We start from the raw sequence: 19,572 nt of genomic DNA, 5'->3' as shown, positions 1-19,572 counted from the left end.
ATTAAAATGAAAATCATTTTGGGGGTCAATAGAGTTAAAAATGGGAATGAGGAATGAGTTGTTACTGAAATCAGCTGGTTATAGTATTTTATATTGGTTTTGTCATTATGTTAACTTCTGTTGATTGATAAGGTAAATTTAAGGGGCGAATTGTTAATTAGGTTCATTTATATGGAAATTGCCTTAAACCTTCTATATAGTGAGTCTTCATTATTTGAGGATTCCATGTTTGTGAATTTCCTACTTGTTGAAATTCACAATCAACAGTCAGCAGTGCTTTTTTGTCCGAACTTGATACTCAGCAATGCTTTCACAGACATGCACGTTGGGGTCAAGAATTTGAGTCACCCAATGCATGCATTCTCATCTAAGGTCAAATGAGGCCATGCTTTGCCTTGTTGTTTCAGCTCTCATACTGCAATAAGTGGTCTTTTCCTAGTGATGGTGCTACATTGTTGTATTAGTCCTATTTTTTTTTTTTTTTTTAATAAAAGAGAGAGATTTAATTGACTCACAGTTGCCCATGGCTGGGGAGGCCTTAGGAAACTTACAATCATGGCAGAAGGGGAAGCAAGCATGTCCTTCTTCACATGGAGTCAGGAGAAAGAAGAGCTGAGCAAGAAGGGCAAGGCCCCTTATAAAACCAGCAGATCTCATGAGAACTCACTATCTCAAGAACAGCATGGAGGTAACTACCCCCATGATTCAGTTACCTCCCACTGGGCTTTGGGAACTATAAAATGAGATCTGGGTAGGGACACAGCCAAACCATATCAATTGTTAACATCTTTATTGGTGATTTCACTACTTTAAATGGTCTCCAAGTGTAATGCTGAAGTGTGGTCTAGTGTTCCTAAGGTCAAGAAGGTTATGATATGCCTTACAGAGAAACACATTTTAGGTAAGCCTCACTCAGGCCTGAGTTCAATGTTAATGTACTTCCAGGGAGAGGAGGAAGAAACTTGCCAATCTGTACATCAGGCCTCACCAAAAAGTGCTAAGGTAACATCTATAGTGCCTGATGAAACTCTGGGAAAGATAGAAAAGCAGCTAAATTTATAGATTAATGAGATTTCATTATGGCTAATAAAAAAAAGCATAGTGGGCAGCATTGTTGTGAAGCTAAAAGCCAAAGGAACTTAGGTCACATTACCCAGAGTCAGGGAAAAGTTAAACTCTTCTTGGCTAGTGCTATTTGACTCAAACATTTCAAAAGGTGATAGATGCAACATGAAAAATGTTGAGCTTGCAGGCAGATGGGTTCTGCAGATCAGGATGTTAAGGAAGAATGTTTTAAAATAACCAGCTAAATGTCACATCGGAAAATGGAAGAACAAGTTTTCAAAACTGATGAGATTGGTTTGTTTTATAAAGATGTTGGCAGAATCTACATAATGCAAATGGCATTTTGGTGGTCAAAAATTTGACCAGGATCAGCACAGTGACTCTTGCCTGTAATCCCAGCACTTTGGGAGGCCAAGGTTGAAGAGGATCGCTTGAGCCCAGGAATTTGAGACCAGCTTGGACAACATAGCGACCCCATCTCTACAAAAAATAAAAGAAAAACTAGCTGGGCATGTTGGGCCTGTGCCTGCTGTAGTCCCAGCTACGCAGGAAGCCAAGGCAGGAGGGTCGCTGGAGCCCAGGAGTTAGAGGTTACAGTGAGAAATGATCATACCACTACACTCCAGCCTGGGCTAAGAGCAAGATCCTGTCTCTAAGAGGGGGGGAAAAAAAGTTGACCAGATGCCCACAGTAAGTTAACCCTTTCCTTTCCCCCAAGAATAGTAGTTTGTGACACAATGTTTGTGACTCAGTGTTGATGGGAACTTTGTAGAATATAACTACCACAAATGACAAGAGTCAGTTGTATTTGCTCCCTGCTTTCCTCTGAGTTCACTTCCATAGGATTAGGATTTTATCCTTTTATGCATCTATTTACAACAATGCTGGAGACGCTCATTGTCCTAAGAAAGTCTGTTTCCTCTTTCACATGCCACTATATCAGGCAACATCTTACACACGTTCTTGTACTTTTGCAAATCAAAATAACCCAGTCGTTTTCTAATGTGTAGTTTGCCTTATCATTACTTGTCAAACATTCATGCACTTAACAGTAGCTGCCAGGTTTGTATAATGATGTGCATTGTAGAGTCAGAGTTGCAACATCCTAAGTTGAATATTCTGGAACTGTCATATTTTTATGTGTCAACTTTTAAGAACTCTTAATAAGTATGTGGAGAAAATCATGGTTCATATTTTCATTTATATAAAGTATAGGAGGTCTATATTACTGTTGTAGAACCTTAAATATCAATTGTTGCCTTACGTTGTTAATGAAAATTCAGTACTTGGTTATTTTGTGTCTTAGAGATACAGTTGTCATTGTACAGATGTCCAGTAATGTCATTTTAAATGCAAACAACTGCTTTCTCTTTTTCTACCTTTAGTTTACTTGTCACCTTGTTACACCAATAGTAGAGAGTATAGTTTTATACATGATACTCTTAACCAGTGCAGGCTTGATGTAAGCTGTGATCTGCAGTCGTTATGGCAGTTTGGGGATACAAAACTGGTTCACAATGAGGAGCTGGAAAAAAATTTTACTACTAAGAGGTAAGTTACTATGATCTAAACGTGTTTGAGATTTTGTTGTGTTTCTTACTATGGAGTTTTATGCTAATTTATTTCTACCATTTGAGATTTAGTAAGTTGTTACTAAGAAAACAGATTATTTTTTGTTACATTTTCATAGTCTTTTGTAACATTGAAAGCTAAGTGTGAGATTTGATTAGTTTTATGTATTAATGTAGTGAGATTTCAGACACCCCCTTCCAATTTTCTAACCTTGATAAATTTTTCAGAAACATGCATCAGCACCTTTATTAAGCAGCCAGTTTGTAGATCCCTCACACCTCCTAGATAATGTAAAATAGCAGTCGAAGTAATCAAAAAGTAACTCCTTTTTACTCTTGAACCCAGCCCTTAAGAGACTGGGTTGATGTTTTGTTTTAATTTGGGAGGATTGTAGCCGACTGTTTCCAGCTATTCCACTAGAACTGTCCTTTCTATGTTGGTGCTATTTCTCCCACAGTTTTTTAAAGTACTTCTCCAGCTTCTTTGGAAAGCATATTATTGTCATTTTCATAAGAATAAAATCATATGCAAAGTTTTCATTGTAAGCATTTTTTATTTATAGGTATAGATTTTGTTTGAGCACAATTTAGCGTTTCTTTATTTTCTTGTAACTTGTCTCCGTTGCCATTTCTCACTGTTTAACTTAAAACCTAACTAGAGCTTGATAGACCTACATGTGGAACTCGTTTTGGAATGTTTCAACTTGTTTATTTTAGAATTGATTCCTCTTGACTCAAACATGCTGCCACACTTGGTGTCAGTTTGGAGATTTGCAATTAATGGGAATGATAGAATTTGTTAGCCAGGCGTGGTGGCTCATGCCTATAATCCCAGCACTTTGGGAGGCTGAGGCGGCTGGATCACCTGAGGTCGGGAGTTCGAGACCAGCCTGACCAACATGGAGAAACCCCATCTCTACTAAAAGTACAAAAAATTAGCCAGGCGTGGTGGCGGGCATCTGTAATCCCAGCTACTAGGGAGGCCGAGGCAGGAGAATCGCTTGAACCTGGGAGGCGGAGGTTGTGGTGAGCCAAGATCGCGCTATTGCACTCCAGCCTGGGCAACAAGAGTGAAACTCCATCTCAAAAAAAAAAAAAAAAAGGTTGTTGTGGCATGTTGCCTTTCCTCTAAAAAACACAGCTCTGTGGGTAAAAAGGGCTAGGTATATCCAGTGACTTCCAAGTTGAAAAACAGTTTGATCCAAAATTAATTCCTGACACTGTTCTTTGGTTTTGCTTATTTTGGACATTAAAATTTTTGTCCTTTCAAACCAGTTATTTCTCCCTGTTAGTGTTACGGAAAAGTTAGAACAAGTACCCAGTGATAGATAGGACATGTTAGAACATTGTAAATGACCAACGTGTATAAGATTTATTGTTTTCCTGGCTGTTTGCCCAATTAGACAAAAACTCGTTTGTTTCCCATAGTTATTTATACTCATTTTATGGTACTTACTACAATATATTGATTTGTGTCTCATTCTCCTAGTATATTTTGAGTTTTATCTTGTTTTGTGTTCAAAGTGCAAAACTGAGTCTGGCAACACAAGCCAATTTGAACGGGTTTCTGTACTTGAAGTCAACAATAACCCAACTGGAACTGAATTTGGTACTGGGAAAGGGGTACTTGTAGGAAAGACATTCTAAAATATGGATTTAGTTCAAGGGAAGAGGGCATTGAAGATCCCCCTCTCCTCCCCACTGCAGAATTCCCAAATGGGAAGTTGGTGATAATCTGTACCTTGGGGCACAGAACCTGTGTTTCATGAGGCTGTAGTTTTTGAGAAAAATTCTACCGAAAACTCAGCATATTAGAGTGCCTTCACCATTTCCCGTTTAGACCCAAGAAAGATCATTTTTTCAATCATAGAAAATTCAGATTCAATAAAAAAGAGTCACTCTGTTTGTGGCCTAGTTTCACAGTTCAGCTTTGCAAGATTAGCTTGAAGTAGAGAATTAATCCTTTCCAAAGTTAGGGTGAATATGGGTTTAAAAGAAATGAGATTTAACAGGGGATAAGGATGTGGTAAAGCACAAATCCGTTGCCTGAACTCTTTCCCAAATACCTCCTTTCTCCTATTTGGAGAAAATACCTCCTTTTCAGTATTTTCTGCCTAGTAAGTGGAACTACCTCAAGTTTATACAGTAAAGATACACGTTGCTTAATGACAGGAATATGTTGTGAGAAATGCATCATTGGGCAATTTTGTCATTGTGTGAACATCATAGAGTGGACTTACACAAACCTAGATGGTGTAGCCTACTTATACACCTGAGCTGTATGGTATAGCCTGTTACTGCTGTAGACATTATAAACACTGTACACTTAGGCTACACTAAATGTATTTTTTTGATTTTCTCAATAATAAACCTTAGCTTACTGTAATATTTTTACTTTATAAACTTTAAAAGTTTAACTTTTTGACCCTTTTTTACCCTTTTTTAAATAACATTTAGCTTAAAACACAAATACATTGTGCAACTGTACAAAATATTTTTATCCTTATTCTATACACGTTTTTCTATTTTTTTATTTTTTTTAACTTTTAGAACTCTTTATTAAAAAACTTAAGACACAAACACACACATGAGCTTAAACCTACACAGGATCAGGATCATCAATATCATTGACTTCCACCTCCGCATCTGTCCCACTGGAAGGTCTTCAGGTGCAGTAACATGCATGGAGCTGTCATCTTCTGTGATAACAATGCCTTCTTCAGGAATACTTCCTGAAGGACCAGCCTGAGGCTGTCTTACGATTAATTTGTTTTAATAAGAAGAGATAATATACTCTAAAATAATAATAAGAAGTATAGTATACTAAATACATAAACCAACAACATAGTCACTTATTATTATCAAGTATTGTGTATTGTACATAATCATACATGCTATACTTTTATAGGACTGGCAGTGCACAACCATCACCACAGACATGAAAGTAATGCGTTACGCTATGACATTATGAGACTAAGATATCACTAGGCAATAGGAATTTTTCAGCTCCATTATAATCTTATGGGACCACCATTGTATTTTTGGTTTGCCATTAACAAAAATGTCTATTATGGCACATGACTGTATTTTAAATGCAATCTGGGGGTAGAAATTGATGGTTTCAAATTGAAATTCAGTACATGAAGTTCATTATAGATTGTGGGCCTTGGATGATGGGGAGGTCCCAGAGACTTGTTGCCAAGAGACAGACATTCTTAGTCTCAACCATTGTCTGAACAAGATCTCCTGCTATGGTTACTAGCCTTTGGAATTTTGAGAGCAAGGAATCCCAGCTGCTTCTTTACAGAAGGATATATATGCCAAGGACAAGTTAATACTGACAGTTGTTAGCATTCTTTACTTTTTAGAATTCAGTTGTTTTTTTTCCTCCACCATTGTATTTTGGGTTTAGATAATTTAAACTTAGCCATATGTCACCTAAATGAATTTTGATTATTTAGGTCTATATCCAGATCTGTTGGAAACAAAGGCATTTCATCCATGTGATCATCATGGATCTGGAGTTGGATGTAGTAATTCAATGAGACTTTGGGTTGTTCCCTCCTTGTGAGGTAGATTGAAAGTACTTTGTGTAAATGAGCACTTTTGAAAGTATATGTGTTAGAAGTAGGGTATGTAGGAAAAAGTGTAGCCAAATGAGTAGACTGCAGTTTTCCTAACAATTGTAGATCATCTTTTATAATTAGCCTAACCATTTTTTGTCCAGTTCCCCTTGCTTTGTGAGTTTATTGATGTACAAGCCTAGTCATTTTTTTTTCTTTTTTTTTTTTTTTTTTTTTTTTTTTTTGACACAGAGTCTCGCTCTGTCGCCCAGGCTGGAGCCCAGGCTGGAGTGTCGTGGCGCTATCTCGGCTCACTGCGAGCTCTGCCTACCTGGTTCAGGCCATTCTCCTGCCTCAGCCTCTCAAGCAGCTGGGACTACAGGTGCCTGCCACCACGCCCGGCTAACTTTTGGTATTTTTAGTGGAAACAGGGTTTCACCGTCCTGATGAAGATCAAGATCAAGATGATCTTGATCTCCTGACCTCGTGATCCCCCCACCTCAGCCTTCCAAAGTGCTGGGATTACAGGCGTGAGCCCCTGCGCCCGACAATAGTCATTATATTTAAATAAACATAGGATAAGACTTGCTTGGAAATCCTCTTCTGGTGGCTGTGAGCAAGGAAGCCTAGTTGCTACCAGCTTCCTTCTTGCGACCATGATGGGAGCTGGATATGGATAAAGATAAAGCTCTGCGCAGCAGAGGGAGAGTTGTGGGGAAAAACAAGTTCCTCATATCACTGAGGGGCCAAGTTCAGAATCTGCCTGTGGTGAGCAGCATAATACTCCCCCAAAGATGTCCACATCCTAATCCCCAGAAACTGTGAATATATCACCTTACATCCTTACATGGCAGAAAGGACTTTGCAGGTGTGATTGAGGTTACAGACCTGGAGATGGGTGAGTATCCGAGGTGATCTTAGTGGGCCCAGTTTAATCACAGGAGCTTTTAATAACAGAAGAGGGAAGCAGAAGAATGGATCAGAGAGCAGAAATGAAAGAAAAAAGAGATATGAGGGAGACTCAGCTTGCCTTTTCTGGCTTTGAAGATGAAAAAAGGAGATTATGAGCCAAGGATTGTGGATAACTTCTAGAAGCTGGGAAATGTCCTTAGCTAACAGCCAGCAAGGAAATGGAGACCTCAATCCTACAACTGCTGGTAATTCAATTCTGCCAGCTTGGAAAGAGATCCCCTAGAACCTAAGAAAGGAACACAATCCAGACAGATGACACCTTGATTTTAGCCCAGTGAGAGTCATGTCTGACTTCTCTATGTAACTAAAATAATAAATTTATGCTTTTTAATCTATTAAGTTTGTGAGAATTTGTCATAGCAGCAAAGGAAGCGAAGTCTTATATCTGGAGTTGGGTGGCATTAGCACATTTCTTAAATATTGTGGAATCCCAATTTCTCTTAGCTGTCAGCGTTTTGGTTCTTATATTGTACTTTGGGCCAGCTGGATACTGAGTTCTTATCACTAGCAATCTGATGGATTTGAAAATTATTAAGTTCTCTTTAAAGATCTCCAAAGAAATAATTTTATTTTCTTTATTATTAAAAAAAAACTTACTTGAATACTTTTAATCTCTACTTTAGGCAACCGCCACCCCAGAGCTAAATACCTTGTATGAACTTGTGTTTCCACTTAAACTTAGAGATAAAATACTTCCCAGAGTTTCATTTACTGAACAAAAAATTACCTACTATATGTAGGTTGTCTTGGAACCTATTCTAAATGATGTAATTAACTATGACATAGGCATTCCATCCAAAGCACTTACACTTTGTTGTAGTTGGCTTAAATGAGACAGCATGTTAGCACAGAGTAAATTAAGAGTTCCTGGTCTACAGAAAGATATACAAGATTCCAATTCTATTTCATCCACTCAGCTTCTCTATCATATGAGTTTTCTCATCTGTCTTTTATGTTTATTTACTTAATATTTAATAAAATATCAGTTAAAAAGTAATGACCAAAATTAAAAACCCACAAGCAAGAGTGTAACTACAAATTCTTTTTTTTTTTTTTTTTTTTTTTTTTTTTGAGACGGAGTCTTGCTCTGTCGCCTGGGCTGGAGTGCAGTGGCCGGATCTCAGCTCACTGCAAGCTCCGCCTCCCAGGTTTACGCCATTCTCCTGCCTCAGCCTTCCGAGTAGCTGGGACTACAGGCGCCCGCCACCTCGTCCAGCTAGTTTTTTGTATTTTTTAGTAGAGACAGGGTTTCACCGTGTTAGCCAGGCTGGTCTCGATCTCCTGACCTCGTGATCCGCCCGTCTCGGCCTCCCAAAGTGCTGGGATTACAGGCTTGAGCCACCGCGCCCGGCCGAGTGTAACTACAAATTCTAAGACTTGAGTGTTGTGTTGATTTTGAGCTTTCCACCCCAGAGCTTAAAGTACATGCAGGGTTCAGAGGTGACAGACTTTGATATCTATCCCTCATTAGTATTGCTGCAGAAAAACATGGGGAAACATTTCTAGAAAATTATTTTATATATTTTTTAAATTTAAGATAATATGAATATTAGCACAGATTCTGATGCTTATTAATGTCTTTTGGTAAAAGAGAACTTTGTATTTGCTAGTTCTTCAGATTCTTACCCAGTTATTTATCAAGCAGGTGAAGCTCCCTGCCTGATGCACTAGAAGTCAGTACTGGGATACTGGGTTTTTGAGAAAAGAAAAGCTATTATTGCAGGTAGACTCACAAGGAGACAGGAGATCAAGCCCAAATCTGTCTCCCCATGCTAGTTTCAAAGCAGTAATTTTATTAGAAATGGTTTGGGGGTGGATTCTAGGATCTTTAGGTGATTGGTGGAAGGAAAGGGAGGTGTAGAAAGTCCTTGGGCATGCACAGTTGTCTTTTTATGCCTCCTTATGGGTACCATGTGCAAATCTGGGGAGAGTTAGTATAAAACACACAGTGGAAATTCAGGCTGTGATGTCAGCAAGCTCATTCTGTATAAACTTCGTTTGGCCGTATTGGTTCCAAATGATTTCAGCCAGTATTGTTACAAGTGGAGGGAATTTGAGTATTTCAGTAAGTTTTCTTATATGCCATCCTGCAAGCTTAAGAATTTCTACTAGTCAGGCCGGGCGCGGTGGCTCAAGCCTGTAATCCCAGCACTTTGGGAGGCCGAGATGGGCGGATCACGAGGTCAGGAGATTGAGACCATCCTGGCTAACACGGTGAAACCCCGTCTCTACTAAGAAATACAAAAAATAGCCGGGCGAGGTGGCAGCGCCTGTAGTCCCAGCTACTCGGGAGGCTGAGGCCGGAGAATGGCGTGAACCCGGGAGGCGGAGCTTGCAGTGAGCTGAGATCCGGCCACTGCACTCCAGCCTGGGCAACAGCGTGAGACTCTGTCTCAAAAAAAAAAAAAAAAAAAAAGAATTTCTACTAGTCAATGGTTTCTTTATTTCTTGGGGACACAGTTTCAATTACATGTTACTGTGCACAGAAAAGAGTCTTTAGGCTCATTTTACCTATTGTTTCTGAAATGGAAGTCTTGAGACTCAGAGTTTCTGTCATTTAAAGTCGTGATTTAGATCATTTCTGAATAAATTTGGAAAGCCAACCTTTTATGAAATTTTTAGAGGCAGAAATAGATCAAAAACTAACTTTTCTATAGGTCATTTTTTTTACTAACATATTCAGGCCCTTTTTTTTCCAAATATAATTCTGAAGACACACTGAAAAATAAAAGTATTAGTAGTATAATTACCAATACAAAACTCCAGGGAATATTTTCTACTTCAATTTACAGAGGATTTTGTGGCCCTGGATCAGATTTTTATTGTTACATTTGTTTCATTCCACTGAAACCCTTATGATGATATAATAGTAGTCAGGGAGATGACCAGGTTAAAAAAAAAAAAAAGAATTTGGCCCAAAATACCCTGGTGCCACTGTGGAAAAACCCTGCTGTAGGGTTTACATTTATACATCTTTAATTTATTCTGGTGTACCTTCAAATGTTACTTTTATGTGTAGTGTAAGAATCTTAGACAGTAATCTTAGTGGTTCACAGAATTGACTGATGTCAAGTTGAAATCAAGAGCAGGAAATGCCAATTTGTGGAGCCAAGAGTTAAGGCTGACATTTCCAAGAAATAGAAATGATCATTATCTAATCAGTCAGTCTTGCTTTTGTGGTCCTGCCTACTGTTAATGATGAGTCATTCTTGAAAGTAAGTATTAATATACTTATTAATACTTATGTGCATGGTATACTTTAAACAAATTCTGTAACTGGTATTCCAGGAAATAAATCTTGGAACCTTGTGGTTCTCAAGAACAATTTGCCTTTTGTGGTATATACATTCCTTTGCTAGGTTCTGTAGATTCTCCATTGCAGATAATCATTTGGACCCTAGTGTCTGAACCACTCTATTGTACCACCTGGTGTGGCAATTTCTGCTGCCACTACTCCTGAGCAAGCCATATAGAATATCTAATCTGCCAATTTTAGGGAAGGGATATATATTTTATATGTTTAAATGGGTCTTGTAGTAGAATTGGGGCTTTCTATACTTCAGATTATAGTCTTTTCTGAGGTTGATTCGTAATTTTCTTTACCTAAGATAAGATCCTGTAATCAAATATTAGCTTGTTTCTCCCAGCTGTTACCTAAATCCCTGAAGAATGGAGAATGTCCCTAATAATTGACTATGTGTGTGCATATGTGTGTGTGTTTGTGTCTATAGATGTGTAGAGATACATAGATGTAGACAAGGTATTTTGTTTCGAAAATGCATGTTCTTCCCTCCATAACACAATTAACAAAAATGTGAGCTCTGGAACCTGACAGACAAGAATTGGCGTATATAATTCCAACTCCTTTGTCATTTTCCTACTTTGGCAAGATTTAACTTTCTGAACCTATTTTCCTCGTCTTAAAAATGTCGATAGCAACAAAATAAACTATAAAAACTTGGGAGGTTGAGAATGAAATGAGAAGATGCATGTAAAGTTTAAGACTTTGTACTGGTTACACTAGCAACATTTAAGAAATGTTAGCCGCTGTTATTTTAGACCAGGGATGATGATAATGTTCATAAATCTTGGATAAGTAATCCTGAGTTTGTTTCTAAGATGATTTTTCAACCTAATTTATCATCACAGTATAGTAATACCTCTGAATATCAATACTTCTCTTACTTTCTAACTATGGTCAGTGGAAATATGTATCTTCTTGAAAATTTTGTTGATACTTATCTTTAACTGTATACATTGTTTGTTTTACATTAGGTCAGAGATGCGTGAAAGTGGAAGACATTGCAGAGAACTTGAAGAACATTTCTGCTTTTTAGCACTTCCGCAGAGTGATGTAGCCCAGATATATCAGAATGGAATAAGTACCAGAACATCTACATTGAAGATACTAGGAAATCCTCTTCTTGGAATTTATATGTTTAGACATGTTGATATTGCCTTGAATTATTCTCATAGTCGAAGCATGACTGTAGAAAGTATTTTAATTTTTAAGGTAGGTATCATAAAACAAATATTAAGTATATGGACAGTTTGCTTTAAATTGACCTGAACATATTATCCTTTCCATATAAAGTGTTAATGTTTTTAAATTCCAGTCTATTAAATAAGTAATACTTATTTTTATTATTTTTGTCATCATTATTCAAAATGTTCTCCTTTCTTCTTTACTTGGGTGTGCAACACAAAGCAAAAAAAAAAAAGCAAAGGCAGCCTCCGTCTTTGTCTTCCCAATATATATATTTTTCTGTTCTAATAGGCCCACCTTTTACTCTCTTATTTCTATCATAATAAGTACTATGGTGTTTTACATACCCTCCTCTAAAGCATTATATTATAATAATTTTGGTTTAAGCTAGTTCTTTTTAAACTCCTGTAGTTTATTTTAGTTAATAGTATTGTATCAATGTTAAATTCTTAATTTTGATGATTTTGCTATGGTTATGTAAGATGTTAACGTTAAGAAAAGCTGGGCACAGGGTATATGGGACCTTTGAACTATTTTGTGCATGTGTGCGTGCACGCGTGCATGTGTGTGTGTGTGTCATAAAGCCTTATTGAAGAAAATTAGCCACCACGTAAATGTCCAGCAATAGTGTATTATGAATGTATCACATATTATGTCTCTGAAATAAGAAGTATCTGTTGCAGTTAGATTTATGGAGAATTCTTAAAGATGTGGGAAAATGCTTATGCAATCATGTTTAACTTTTTAAATTTTTAAAAAATGAGATATCAAATGATATAAAATGTGCTTAGTTGTTATGAGTGATGATCTTGGGATCATGACAGTATAGTTTTCTGTACTTTCTAGTTTTCCAAATTAGCATTTTCCAAACATCCAGTGGTAAGTGTTCCTTCCGTTCCCTTCCGCTTCCCCTTCCCCTTTCCCCTTTCCCCTTTTTCCTTTCCCCTTTCCCCTTTCTCCCGTTTTCTTCTTTTTTCTCCCTTTCTCCGTTCCATTTTCTTTCATTTTTTTTGAGAGAGAGTGTCACTCCGTCACCCAGACTGGAGTTCAGTGGTGCAAGCTCAGAGTGCAGCATTTCTAACTGTAGTAAATGAGATTGCTTTCCTGATTTCCTTTTTAGACGAATAACTATTATCATATAGAAATACTAATGATGAGTGTTTGTTGATTTTGTGTCCTGCAACTTTACTAAATTTATCAGTTCTAAGAGGGTTTTTTTAAATGACACTAGGTTTTCCTAAATATAAGATCATGTCATCTACAAACAAGGATAATTTGACTTCTTCCTTTCCCATTTTGATGCACTTTATTTTTTTCACTTGCCTGATTGCTCTGGCTAGTACTTTTAGAGCTATATTGAATAGAAATGGTAAAAGTGAGCATCCTTGTCTTCTTCCAGATCCTTGTAAAAAGGCTTTCAATTTTTCCCCATTCAGTATATTAGCTGTGGGTTTGTCATATATGAGTTTTATTGTTTTGAAATATATTCCTTCTATACCCAATTTGTTGGGACTTTTTGTGAAGGAATGTTCAGTTTTACTGCTTTTTTCAGCATCTAATGAAATAATAGGTTTTTGTCCTTGATTCTCTTGATGTGATTTATCACATTTATTGATTTGCATATGATGAACCATCCTTGCATCCCTGGTATGAATCCCACTTGGTCATGATGAATGATATTTTTAATATGTTGTTGAATTCAGTTGCTAATATTTTGTTGAGGATTTTTACATCTCTGTTCATCAGGGGTGTTGGCCCATAGCTTCTTTTGTTGTCTTTGGTTTTGGTATCAAGGCAATACTGGCCTTGTGGAATGAGTTTGGAAGTATCTCGTCCCCTTCAATTTTTTGGAATAGGTTGATTAGAATTGGTATTATTCTTTAATGTTGTTTAGAATTTAGTGGTGAAGCCATCAGGACCTGGGCTTTTTTTTGTCGGAAGACTTTATTACTGTTTTGATCTTGTCATTCATTATTTACTTGTTCAAGTTTTCTGTTTCTTCATGGTCCAGTCTCAATAGGTTGGATGTCCAGGAATGTATCTGTTTCTTTGGGGTTTTCCAATTTATTGCTGTATAGTTATCATACTAGTCTCTAACGATCCTTTTTATTTCTGTCGTTTCAGTTATAATGTTTTCTTTTAGTTTCTGATTTTATTTATTTGGGTATTCTATCTTATTTTCTTAATCTAAGTAATAGTTTGTATATTCTGTTTACCTTTTTTTAAAAAATAACTTTTTTGTTTCAGTGATCTTTTTGTTTTTAGTTTTAATTTTATTTCTTCTCTGATCTTTATTATGTCTTTCCCCCTACTAATTCTGGGTTTGGTTTGCTCTCACTTTCTAGTTCTTTGAGGTGCTAATAGAATTCTGTCCGCTTACAATGTTGTTGTTGATAGGTAAGAACTTACTACTGCCATTTTGTTGCTTGTTTTCTAGTTGTTTCATAACTCTTTCTTCCTGTCTTCCTCTGTGTTTTATTTTCTCTGGTAGTATGTTTTAATTCATTGCTTTTTATTTTTAGTGTTTCTGCTTTTTGGTTACCCTAAGGCTTACATAACACATTTTGTAGTTATAGCAAGTTATTTTAAACTGATACAGCTTAACTGTAATTGCAAAGAAAAAAACCTATACACACCAATTTCCTTTTCTTCCCACATTTTGAATTTTTGATAATCACAATTTGTATTATGTATATTGCTTGTCTCTTAAAAATTGTGGTTAAGTTTTTTTCATTTTGTCTTAAAAAAAGATACAAGTGGTTTATACATCATGATTACAGTATCAGTATAGCAATCATATTAGCATTGTTTTGGTTTTGAACAGCTCCCTTTAGTATCTCTTGTAGGACTAGTCTGATAACAATAAATTCCTTCAGCCTTTTTTTTTTGTTTGTTTGTTTGTTTGGTCTGAGAAAGTATCCCTTCTATTTCTCCTTCATTTCTGAAGGATAGTTTGCTGGCTACGGTAAAAACTTTCTTTTCTTTTTTTCCCTGAGGACATAGTTTCAGACTCCCGGGCTCTAGTGATCCTCCTACCTATTTTTTAGATGTTCATATATATATATGTCTTTCATCAGATTTGGGAAGTTTTCAGCCTTCGTTTCTTCAAATAGTCCCTCTGCCCTTTTTCTCTCTCTCCTTCTTAGACTCCCACAGCATATATGTTCTTACACTTGATGGTGCCCCACAGGTCCCTTAGGCTCTGTTCGCTTTTTTTTTTTTTTTTTTTTTTAGTCTTTTTTCTCTTTGTTCCTCAGACTCAATAATTTTCATTTTCCAATCTTTAAGATCACTTATTCTTTATTTTGCCTGCTCAAATCTGCCTTTAAACCCCTCTAGAGAGCTTTTCGTTTTAGTTACTGTACTTTTCAGCTATAGGATTTCTTTTTGGTTTTTAAGTTTTCTCTTTATTGATATTTCCATTTTGTTCATACATTGTTTTTTACTATCTGCACATACTTAGCTCTTTGAGCATCTTTAAGACAGTTGTTTTAAAGTCTTTGTCTAATAGATCAGCCATCAGGTCATTATCAGGGACAATTTCTGTTTATTTTTTTCCTTTGAATGGGCTATACTTTTCTGTTTCTTTACATGCCTGGTGATTTTTTTTGTGGAAAACTGGACATTTCATCTAGTAACGTGGTAACTCTGGAAATCATCTCCTCCCAGGGTTTGGTTGTGGTTTTGTGTTTCTGTTTTTTGATTGTTGTAGGCTATCTCTGTGCAAAGGATCAATCTGAGGTACAAACTTCTCAGACTTTTCTGAGCCTGCACCTTTCCCTCTGTGTGCTGATTTTCTGATTTCTCCTGTATCTGTCGTTGCTTTTGAGTGTAGTATTTTTTTATGTCTGATTCCAAAATAGGGGAAAAGAAAAAAATGAAGAAGGGAAAAAAGGCACTGGCTCTTTAATCCCATGGGTGTCATTTCAGCCAGGCCAGGAGGGGCTTGCAACAATGGTATAGATGCAGCAATGCCTGCCACTTCTGGCTACTCCTCTGTTATTAATAGAAGCAGCACTCAGTGATGAGAACACATATCCCCTATGTTTATTATTGCCCACTCTGGCCTACAAAAATTATGGCCAGGAACACATGTACAAGCTGCTCCAGGAACACTGTACAGCTGCCTGCCATGGGGCACCAAGAGTGGCTGCCACTATGCTGAGAACTGAAATTGACTGAAATTAACCATAATACAGGTTGAGCATCCCTAATCCAAATATTTGAAATCTGAAATGCTCCAAAATTTGAAATTTTCTGAGTGCCAACATTACACTCAAAGGAAATACTAATTGGAGCATTTAGAGTTTCAGATTTCCTTATTAGGGATGCTCAACTGGTAAGTATACTACAAATATTCTGAAATTCAAAAAAATTCAAAATCTGAAACACTTCTGGTTTTAAGCATTTTGGATAAGGGATGCCCAACCTGTATGCTATCCAAGCGTTCCCCTGAAAGTTGCAAGCCTTCAATAGGCTCCAGAGTTCCAAAATAGTTACACCAGACAGATTTTACCAGTGCAGTTATTGTCTATGTGGGGAGACAGATTTCTGATACCTCCTACTCTACCATCTTCCCAATTGACCTCTGAACTATTTTTACAACTTTTCTGAAATTGTAAAAGCTATTCAAAATCTTAAAAATAAGTCTCATAGCAGAATCACAGGCATCCACAGATAAATTGGTTAAGATTTACTCTGGTCGTTTTTCTTGGAGAAATAAGCGTAAAGAGAAATCTAAGGGTGAAGAAAAGAAAAAAAAATTTACTCTGGTTAAGCTTTGCCAGGACTATTAAAATCTCAGTAGGTATCCTGATTTGCATGAAAACAGCTTGGAATTGTGTGTATAGCTACAGAAAATCAATGGTTCCTGTGATGTAATTCCTTACAATTTTTTTGATCTCAAATATCAAATTAAGCATAATTTACTTTTATGTTAAAAAGTAATATATAAGGATTTTAGAAAATTTGAAACATTGTAAAGGGTCCAAAAAGCCCAGCATTAACCACAGGGTTTTTTGTGTATGTGTATTAGTCATCTATTCATGTATATAGACATGCAGGTATAATTGTAATTAAAGTTAGTTGTTGCTTTGTATTTTACTTGCTTTTCTCAGTGATTATATTATACAATAAACATTTTCTAAGCCCTTAAGTATTCTTTTGTAATATCCTTTTGAGCAGCTGCATAGTATTACATTGTAGACCTGCCATATTTGCCCAACAAGTTCTGTAATGTTAGGATATAAGTTATTTGGTGTTTAGTTTGTTTTGTTTTTATACTCTTAAATACTACATAGATTGTCCTTGTTGGTACATTTTACACACACAAATGATTCTTTGCTAAGAATTAATTGGTTTATTCCTAGGTGTCAAATTAGAAATCAAAAGTATGTACATTTTTACATCTTTTGATTGTGTAATGCTCAACTGTCCTGAGAAAGGTTGCACTAATGGACATTTCCATCCACAGTGTGTAAGAATGCCTGTTTTTTGTTTGTTTTAATTTTTAAAATTTTTTTTTATACTTTAAGTTCTAGGGTACATGTGCACAACATGCAGGTTTATTACCTATATATACCTGTGCCATGTTGGTGTGCTACACCCATTAACTCGTCATTTACATTAGGTATATCTCCTAATGCTATCCCTCCCCCTCCCCCTCTCCCCTCCCCACAATAGGCCGTGGTGTGTGATGTTCCCCTTCCTGTGTCCAAGTGATCTCATTGTTCAGTTCCGACCTATGAGTGAGAACATGCAGTGTTTGGTTTTCTGTTCTTGGGATAGTTTGCTGAGAATGATGGTTTCCAGCTGCATCCATGTCCCTGCAAGGGACATGAACTCATCCTTTTTTATGGCTGCATAGTATTCCATGGTATATGTGCCACATTTTCTTAATCCAGTCTGTCACTGATGGACATTGGGGTTGATTCCAAGTCTTTGCTATTGTGAAATAGTGCCTCAGTAAACATACGTGTGCGTGTGTCTTTATAGCAGCATGACTTATAATCTTTTGGGTATATACCCAGTAATGGGATGGCTGGGTGAAATGGTATTTCTAGTTCTGGATCCTTGAGGAATCGCCACACTGTTTTCCACAATGGTTGAGCTAGTTTACAGTCCCACCAACAGTGTAAAAGTGTTCCTATTTCTCCATATCCTCTCCAGCACCTGTTGTTTCCTGACTTTTTAATGATTGCCATTCTAACTGGTGTGAGATGGTATCTCATTGTGGTTTTGATTTGCATTTCTCTGATGGCCAGTGATGATGAGCATTTTTTCATATGTCTGTTGGCTGTATGAATGTCTTCTTTTGAGAAGTGTCTGTTCATATCCTTTGCCCACTTTTTGATGGGGTTTTTTTTCTTGTAAAAAAAAAAATAAGTTCTGGTGCTATGTTGCACAACAGAATGACTATAGTTATCAGTATTCTATTGCATATTTCAAAATAATTAGAAGAGGATTTTGAATGTTCTCACCATGAGGAAATAAAGGTTTGAGGTGATGGATATACTAAATACCCTGATTTGATCATTACACAATGTATACATGTATCAAAACATCACGCTGTACCCTACAAATATGGACAATTGTTACATATCAATTAAAAAGAAAATAAAACATTTTTAAAAAAAGAATGCCTGTTATCTTAAAACCTCAGTAAACCTATATATTATACTGAACTTTGTTTTTTTTTTTTTTTTTTTTTTGAGACAGAGCCTCGCTGTGTCTCCCAGGCTGGAGTGCAGTGGCCGGATCTCAGCTCACTGCAAGCTCTGCCTCCCAGGTTTACACCATTCTCCTGCCTCAGCATCCCGAATAGCTGGGACTATAGGCTCCCACCACCTCGCCCCGCTAGTTTTTTGTATTTTTTAGTAGAGACAGGATTTCACCATGTTAGCCAGGATGGTCTTGATCTCCTGACCTCGTGATCCACCCGTCTCGGCCTCCCAAAGTGCTGGGATTACAGGCTTGAGCCACCGCACCCAGCCTATACTGAACTTTTAAAAAAACTTTTGCCAGTCTAATGTGTGGTAGTTCTTTATTGGTTTAATTATTTCTTCATTATGATTATTCCTGAGTTTAAAGTTTCTGTTGAATATATTTGCTGACTGTATTTAGTGAACTGCTTATTTATATTCCTTGACAGTTTTTGGGGGGGGGTTTCCCTTTTTTGCGTTGGTGTGTGAGCATTATCTATTGCCTAAAGCATATTTTTAGAGCTAGGCTTCTCTCTATATAATGTTTTATCATTTCACGTTTTTAATTTTTTAGTATACTTAGAATAATGTTAGATTTATGGAAAAGTTACAAAGATAGTAAAGAGAGCTCTTGTATATAATGCACCCAACTTCTTCTGATGTTAAATTTTACACAAATACAGCATGATTGTCAAAACTAAGAAACTGACATTGTCACACCGTTAACTAAATTACAGACTTCATTTGGCTTTTGCTAATTTTTCTACTTAACGTTTGTTTGCGTTCCAGGATCCAATTCAGCATACCACTTTATTCTTAGTATTGTTTTGATTGTTGAATGAACGTATTAATCTATTTAAAATAACAGTAATAAAATACTGTCATTTATGTTCATGGTTTTAGTTTTTAAATCATTTGTTGTTTATGGGCAGAAATTTTAGAATACTGTGTTGTGAAGTTTATATGTTTTTGTTTCATTTTACTGGCACATATTCTTAGAAAATACTTATCACTTTGAGATTGAATAAATATTGGCCTATGTTTCTTTCTACAGTATTTTCATTGTATTTTTAATACTTAAATATTTAACATGATAAGAAAAGAATTTAAGTTTTTCTGTTGTCCCACATCATTAATTGAATAATCACTTCTTATTTCAAATAGTGTTTTTAATATAATATACTGTATTTTTAGTATTTTTAATACATGTGTGG

General features: G+C 36.5%; 1 protein-coding gene across 1 annotated transcript in view; it reads left to right on the top strand.

Moving 5' to 3' along the window:
• TEX15 (testis expressed 15, meiosis and synapsis associated) overlaps positions 1-19,572 on the top strand; it is a 63,121-nt gene that overhangs the window by 14,361 nt on the left and 29,188 nt on the right. The window contains exons 2-3 of the mRNA XM_025394721.1: positions 2,451-2,616; positions 11,447-11,684. Of these exons, the coding sequence (XP_025250506.1) occupies positions 2,451-2,616; positions 11,447-11,684 (404 nt within the window). The remainder of the gene's footprint in view (positions 1-2,450; positions 2,617-11,446; positions 11,685-19,572) is intronic.

The sequence above is a fragment of the Theropithecus gelada genome, chromosome 8 (assembly GCF_003255815.1).
Source record: "Theropithecus gelada isolate Dixy chromosome 8, Tgel_1.0, whole genome shotgun sequence".
Taxonomy (NCBI): domain Eukaryota; kingdom Metazoa; phylum Chordata; class Mammalia; order Primates; family Cercopithecidae; genus Theropithecus; species Theropithecus gelada.
Note: the sequence above shows the minus strand (reverse complement) of the source record. Positions and strands in the feature narration are given on the sequence as shown.